At 41.6% G+C, this 7,895-nt stretch overlaps 2 protein-coding genes across 2 annotated transcripts in view; one reads left to right on the top strand and one right to left on the bottom strand. All coding sequences in view use genetic code 11, as the record gives it.

Moving 5' to 3' along the window:
• Positions 1 to 1,202: 1,202 nt before the first annotated feature.
• Positions 1,203 to 6,688, bottom strand: EGR_07731 (Protein-L-isoaspartate(D-aspartate) O-methyltransferase; the record flags this gene model as incomplete). The annotated part of the gene is made up of 7 exons (XM_024496980.1): positions 1,203 to 1,304; positions 1,348 to 1,423; positions 2,830 to 3,002; positions 5,803 to 6,039; positions 6,111 to 6,215; positions 6,468 to 6,604; positions 6,634 to 6,688. 7 exons carry the CDS (start codon positions 6,686 to 6,688, stop codon positions 1,203 to 1,205), a joined length of 885 nt encoding a protein of 294 aa, XP_024348603.1.
• Positions 6,689 to 7,134: 446 nt separating this feature from the next.
• EGR_07732 (hypothetical protein) overlaps positions 7,135 to 7,895 on the top strand; it is a gene marked incomplete at both ends in the record, with an annotated part of 5,037 nt that continues 4,276 nt past the window's right edge. Inside the window, 3 exons of the mRNA XM_024496981.1 lie at positions 7,135 to 7,199; positions 7,234 to 7,420; positions 7,454 to 7,671. Coding sequence (XP_024348604.1) covers positions 7,135 to 7,199; positions 7,234 to 7,420; positions 7,454 to 7,671 — 470 coding nt within the window. The remainder of the gene's footprint in view (positions 7,200 to 7,233; positions 7,421 to 7,453; positions 7,672 to 7,895) is intronic.

Genomic DNA, 7,895 nt, shown 5'->3' on the forward strand with positions numbered 1-7,895 from the left:
TTGCAGGTGGCCACCTAACACATTTGTATCCGTTCGTAGGATGCCTCTCTGGCTATTGAAGTTTTCAGGGGATGGAACTTTACAAGTGATTGGTAGCCGCATTCCGTCCATTCTTTTTTGCAAATTCCGATTCCAGCAGGCATTACAGAGGACTTCCTTACCCTAATTTCATATGCTTATCTGCCCATATCTCAGCACCGCATCTTGATGGCATGACACTCTACGCAAGTTAATTTCATCATCATCGCACCAAAACTTGGCAACAAAATTCTCCCCCTTATTATGCCATCTCTAAACATCTTCAGGGGAGCATCGGCCGCTACATTAGTCAACCCTCGTGATAGTGAACCAAAACTCATGTCGCAAAGATGGTGATGTCAAGGTCGAGATTCTCACCGAAATTCCACGTGATTTCAGCAACCCCTCCCTCACGAGCCGCCACCAATTCAGCCATCTGTATTGGACAGCTCTCCCCTACGATAACCAATTGACCCATGCAGGAGCAGCGTCCTGTAGCATTTCCAAGGGCTAGGTTGTCAAAAGACGGCTGATGTAAACGAATACAACCACGGAAATTTACATATCGGACCAAGAAAGCTTCGCTGAGGACGCCTTTCCAAAGTTATGCCACGCTATGGTTAAGAACGGAGCGCAAGTTTAAGTCGGACGAACCCGATTTATTAGCATACACACCATAACGACTTGTTGAAACGAATGAACGAATTCTAAACACCCGAAGTCGCTTCGAGTTTCACAATGGTCATTGGTAGACTGTCCAGACGCCACAGCATTCAAACAGCCAGATACAAGTCACACATTTCAAGATCAGCACTCCACAATGGCAAGAAGATTCGCTACATCACCGATCACCAAAGAAGCCGTTTATAGATACAGTAGTTGGTCAAGACACCCTCAAAAGACCACGTTAAAGTGGAATAAGTCTATATCGTCTGCCTGGGCTATTCTCGTTTACGAGTAAACCCATCCCAAACCAAGAGAACAGGCAAGGAGAGGACAAGGAGAGGGATTAAATCAGTGTATGTATGGGAGCTTGCATAAGCATGGATGAAAACATAAGGATGGAGCGCGCGCGAAATGGCGTTCATAGAAGCTACTTTACCAATCAAGCCAAAAAACTGCATGTCTGTGCAAATTCAATTTGGAGATTTTTTCTGGCTAAAAGCAAACAATGAAAGGAAAAATTAAGAGCGTAACGGCAGGGAAGGATGGAGCAGAACGAAACTTAAAATTGCGCTCTCAAGCCATAAGGCCAAAACCTGTTGTAGCACCGTCATCCGCAGTTTCTGCAAAGGAAATCAGGTCAGACGGTGAGTCAATACTACTGACAAACCTTGCAAGTATGAGGTCCATGAGGGAGAAGTGGAAGGGGAAGTACAATTCATAAATCTTCTCGATTTCTGGGCTGTGAACTAAAAAAACGAGAAATAAAAGAGGGAAAGCGATAACAAGATCCCACTTGACCCTGCAACAATTACCGCGAATATGTATGCAAATAAAAGGTGCATGCCACAATCTAGACAAAAAGGAAAATTAAAAAAGTAGGCGATCATGACAAATCATTCGTGCCCGCGCTGGGATGGCTCTTTATAGAGGGAGTAATGCAAGACAGGCACAAAGAAAAGCTAGCAAAAGTAAAAAATTGAACGCCATGTGCTTGGTAAATTAGTGATGTGTTACCATCATAATCCTCACGGGAAAATGATAGGGACGGTGACAAGACGCGCACCCACATTACTTTATTCCAGGACACGAAGCTCAATTTTAATGTAATGATATCTTGAGAGAAAGAGAACTATTTAGGAGCCCAATTTAAGAGACAACTTCGTAACCTCCACACACTAGGTCTCAGCGTCACTTATATGTGACACACGAACTCCCGCCTGAGCTCACAAATGTAAAACGCTTAAATAAGAGGGAGCAATGAATCAGGCAAAAAAACAACTAATTAAATAAAAATATCTGGCGATAAATCCCATCAAAAGGGCACTTAAAAACGCCCAAAGTAACAATAGATTCAATCATAACGGAGCTAGTAGACTCAACGTCTACCTGTGGTCAAGGTATATCAAAAAAAAGCAGCATGAAATTGGTAGCAAAAACTTTCTTCCCCACTCACACCCTCCACTCCTTTCTCAAGGCCTCAATGAGAGAGAAAGAGTACCTTCAGATAAGTAACAAAATGCCAGTAATCAACCACTTCTAACGATAGATGTTGAGTGAATCAGTCGCCGTTCTTTGAGTGACACATCAGAGGAAAACTGACCACCGCAGTTCAGATGTCACCTTGCTCTAATTTGACACCGAATGTTACTCATTTTTTTACCATCAGATCAAGAACATCCAAAAGCTATTTTACTTTGATGCAGCAGACAAGCAAAGCGCTAAAAAACATTTGTCAAATTTATGACTCTGATAGCAAAGATGTGAAAACAATCGGAGAGGTTAATGGCGTTGGGACGACCTTGAACGGAGTCAAAATTTTCCCTCTTTAGAAACCTGACAACGAAAGCCAACATTGAAGTGGAGTTGAGTTTCGGTGATCACTTCCAACTTAACAGGAAAGATAGTTTTCACCTTTCTCTTACGCAAACGCCTTGATGGGATATGAGGAGGCAGCAAATGAGCAAGAATCCTTCTATTCTCACAGAACCCGCTACCCTTTTGGAGTAGACACCCAAAAAATGGATAAAATTAAGTAGGGGGGTCACTTCCAGTTAGCGAAAGATGGACGGATAGACTGGATGAATCTGACTTCACCATTACTCGAGACCCGGCGATGAAAGAAATTGATGGAGGAGGCACGCTCACATCTTAGTCTGGAGATGAAGATCGGTGAGGGGCACGTAGATGACGCTCATCAGTTCGGTGACCGTGGTGTGGCGTCCAGTGCGATCCTTGTCCACTTGATAGAGGACTTGATTGCCGCCTGGAGGACCCACCGGACACACTAGACGTCCGCCCGGTTTTAGCTGATCCACTAACTGCCACAGAGAGAAAAGCAACAATGATGATAAAATTAAGTCAGCCTAGACCATGTGGAGCGTTTAAGAAACACCATTTATTAGATATAGGAGTTCTGGGAGTTTGATGGTGGTTCCGTGAGTGCCTAAATGTTGACAATGGTGACTAGACGTACCGGAGGAAACCATTCACAAACGGTTACATGAAATCACGATAAAAACCACCATAACTGGTTAATTATTGCGAAATGCTATCATGTAATCAGAAGGCTCGTGTAGTCGTCTGCGTAATGCACCAGAACGACTTGTAAAACACCAAAGATTGTTTGTATGTTTAATCAATGTGCGACCGTCTATTCGCCTACCTTGAATTCGCATATCATAAAGTGGCCTTTGAACCCTGGGAGGGGGTGATTCAAGCTTTTGTACTTGAAGAGCGCAGCCTTTCGTCAAGTTGATTGCATAGCATTCCGAGGTGTAGTACGCAGTAATAGAGCGTAGCACAGAGAAATACTTTCAAAAATTTAATTCAGATGATAAAACACTTCAAGATGGATGCCGCCCTACACTCGAACGGAGGTTAATGCTTACAAGACTGTCTAATGTGAGTGGTAACGAAATAGTTCCTTTACGTTTACATCAGTTAAGAAGAGAAATTCGTAAAGGCTACCAGGCTAGGGGGTGCATCGTACTGTGCATTAACAGGTAATTAGAAATAAGGTTCAAAACTAGCGGTACGTTCTGCGTTTCGTCTTCTATAAATGCTACAATGTTTAATCGTTCGCTGACTGACTTGTGACGAGAAATGGCCTACGGTCGAAACTTCGTTAGAGGGCTAACAAATCACCATCCAACTCACACTTCTAGAGTACGCATCACTTCACCCCACAAGACCATGCTTGTTCCCTCTGTCTATGAAGGAGTGCAGATGGACTGACCGAACTCCAGAATACAAGCATGACTGAGACCTATCTATTCGATGTCGAGTGCGTACAACCAACTTCTTGTCTGGAAACAATCGGACATTGAATCAGTGGCGAGAAAGTCCTATTCAACTTCTGCAAGAAAACCCAACCCAGCCGGGAACTTCACACCTCATAGCGTCACAGAACTGGCTCATGAGAAGATTTAAATTTCAAATAAGGTGATAGGAAAATACTGCACCACCTCATCCTCCGCACTCGCCTGATGATGATACTCCCAGGTAACAATCACTTTCTCTTACCTCTGCATTAACATTAGACGATCACATGGTCACATGCGAAGTGGAAGACAGGTAGAAAAGTGATAAAAACGGTGAACAAAGGTGTTTTTTGTGTTTAGTGTTATTATAATAGAAAGCGCCCTGAATTATTCCGCTCCTACATATTGTTTCCTAGCTGGACGAAACTTTGACGGAGGTGAAAGTGGTTTTGTTTGAGAGACTAATCGAGACAGCGCTTGTTCGCACAATCAATGTTAGTCATCATTTTCAGCAGGCTGTTTTGTACCAAATGCAGCACGCATTGTAAGCAATAAAACGCCTTTCATTAAACTAAATTGTTCACTCCAAGATTACACACAGCTAGCTGGTTGATTCAAAATTACGCATTTCCTAAACGATGAAAATTGAGCGCCTTCATCAGGTCATGAAGCCGAACACTTTTGGCTTGGATCTTTGATTACATTCAAATTTGTCTATCAATTGCAAAAATTATAAGCGAACCATAATTACTGAGCATTCCAACCCCAGCAGTTAGCAATTCAGCCTATGCTATAATGAAGGCGTATGCCGTCATGATTACAAGAATAGCACGTGCAGAAACAAGTACTCAAGAAAAATGGGCCTGTATTTTAAATATATTCAGGCATAAATTATAAAATATTTATCACGGCAGTAGTTTAGCAATTTATGCACCGAATTTTTAGAAATCGGTACCTCACTGATTGGAATATCTCTGAGACAATCTAACCATACCAATTCACTCATTCTCAGCTGCAAAAAGGTGCAAAATTGTTCCGGTTTTAAATACAAGCCTTCTTTAGTAACTATCATTCATGATTGACAATATTAGCATACTTACTTTAGGTAGGCCCCCATATAACAGTAGACCTACTTTTGGAATTACGATGCAACGCTGCCGAGTCAGGCAGTTTAAGAGAATTCAAGAAATCACCCCACGGCATCAGAATAAATACGCTTGTTTATTATAAATTTATTCAAATAATCCTGTTTGTTACTGATAAAAATATGCGAGTGTACCAATTACATATTTACTTTACTCGTATAACAAGTACTTTGCGAAGATGAATTAGACTCAGCGGACAAACGGTATTTTTATGAGGAAGAAATCACAAGAAAAACTACACCAGTTCGCAAACGTTCCGCAACGGAAACCAGTCAACCGAGAGATCCAAATTAAATCGTAAAAGCACAGTTTGAGACAGCAGCTTTTGCAGAGGTGAAAAATTTGTGGTCAAACTCATTCACAAAGAATACTTTAAAATAGTTGGTAACCACTACTTCACCATAACCTCAGAAACAGCTGACCTAGAGTTGCAAAATATAGTTTTTATGCAACAGAACCAAAGAAACGACGTAAGAATATGAAGCACGCGTTGCAGTCACAGGTTCCACTTCGCAGGACTGCATGTGCCATAAGTTACTGCGAAATAATATTAATCACGCCTGATTCTCTTATACAAAATTTAACAAGCGATCTCAGAGAAAGTAGAGTGAGTAGTTCCCCAGTCTCTAATTAGAACATTTCTAGCCGAACAAACTATCTCAACCCCTACAATATTAGATAGACAGAAAATGATTAACCAGAGGAGCACCCACAGGTTGCGGTATAGAGGGGGCAGCAGCACCGACATGTATGGCGTCATACGGTGCATCGGGAGGATAACCTTGACGACCATCACCGGTGACGAGTTTGACCTGTTCACCCACCCTGAGATCCACTTCAGAACCGTTATACATAGGTCTAGAGTCCAACCAAGATTGTACATTGACAGTGGAGAGCTTCGTCAGCTCTTCCACATGCTCTATTCCTACCGCCAGACCATTCGTACCAACCTATGGAATTAAACGAAGAGAATGAGGAAAGGTAAAAGGGGGGGGTAAGGAGCGGGGAGGCAATGACCAACCATTAAAGCAAAACAAGCGGTCAGAATCCCACTTCCCGAGCCTACATCCAATGCTCGGGCTCCCGGTTGTAATTTGGGCTCCAGGACATTTAGTGTGTAGGCATGCTATTACAGGAAAAAAGGAGGAACGTTAGACGCAGCACAAGCGCGTATGTGTATTATTTTTGTAAAACAACAGGATTTGCATTCATAACATCATAACAGCACCCATGACTGAAGTGTAGGTGAAAACCTGAGATTCTATGAGGGCATTAAACAAAGTAGATAGGTGTAATTAAAAACCAAGCCAACATACCAGAGGCGTCTTAAAGCATGTTCAAGTAAAATACAAAAAACCAGCCTAGATTACATACGTACCATGTGTGGCGCACTAATTGTTGCGCTATAACCAATGGACTGTGGACGATCTTCATAGGGATTATATTTTATGAAGAAGCCACGATCCACAGCCATCATGACGCTGTGGACACGATCAGAGGATATAACGTTATGTTCTTAAAATTGAAAATAAACAGAAATATACTTTTCAAATTGTTCACCAGCTCTTCATTTGTCCTTCCTGTAGATCTCCAGGCCATCCTGGAGAAACTCGAGAGAACGGTAAACAGGCCTATGTTACCAACTATATGACCTTCTGGCGAAAGGTTCGGTCCACTTAAATAGCCACTATAACTTAATAGCAGAATTGAACAAAGTGATTTTAACAACTAAGTTAATGCGTATAAAATGGTATGAGCTTATTAGGGATTTTATATTTCCTGTAAATTCTGTTTGGTCGTATTTGGACTTGATCCAAACGAGTGATTCTAGATCACATTGAATTCTTTGTTACAGTTTTGTCCCTTTTTACAGGAGTTATCTTTATTTGTAACTATATTACTATTAAGTGCTGGCCATACATCATACTGTGACAACCATCTGCTCTTCTCCAGGTCAGCAGATGATTGGTCAACTCAGTCAACTAATGATCAGCGCAGCTCGTAGCGAGGTATCGTGATAGTTTTTGGCTTGATAATACGGGGGGATGGACGTGGATGATATAGAGCGGAAGCATTTTATGAAGACACTGGCTGTCTTTAAATACTATCGGTTTGTGTGCTTTTTGCTGATGATTTTCAGGTAGATCCTATACCTTGAAGAAGGTTTCAAAGCAGACAGAGATATATGAGAAACTTTCAGAGAGGCACAAGGCTCTCATTCCAGATTTTTTAATTGCCATGCAAAATATTAAAAAGTGCATTGAAAATAACGCATTTTTCATCAGTCAAATCCTCAGGAACGCTAAACCAGATATATTCGAAGGGGATCACGTAGGTTTCCCACCTCGTCCTCTTGATTTCTAGTTCTTGTCAAATCAAAATGATGCAATCGAGAATTTCGTTCAAAGCGGGGTTGTAAACTCTCAGTCCGATTTTGCAATCACAAGTTCTGATTTGGACAAAATCAACTCCGTTTTAAAGCAGTTTGTTCGTGACTGGTCTAGTGTTGGTGTTGAAGAAAGAAAGCAGTCCTACGAACCGGTTTTGGGCGAAATCAAGAAGCTATATTGGTCTTCGGATAGGTATGCAGGATCGTTTTTTGTTTTGAAGGTTGTTATTTCTTCTTTTAACCGAGGCTGCTTTAATTGTTGAAAAAGATGCCTGCTGATGTATAAAACGGATTAGTTTAATCAGGACGATAGTCACCTCGTTTGAATTCACAAAAGCTCTTTTTTACTCATTTTGTTTTTGCACCCAACTTTTCATTTTCTTCAGACAACTCTCGGACATCCGAATTCTCGTTCCC

Source organism: Echinococcus granulosus (genome assembly GCF_000524195.1).
Source record: "Echinococcus granulosus chromosome Unknown EG_S00085, whole genome shotgun sequence".
Classification (NCBI taxonomy): domain Eukaryota; kingdom Metazoa; phylum Platyhelminthes; class Cestoda; order Cyclophyllidea; family Taeniidae; genus Echinococcus; species Echinococcus granulosus.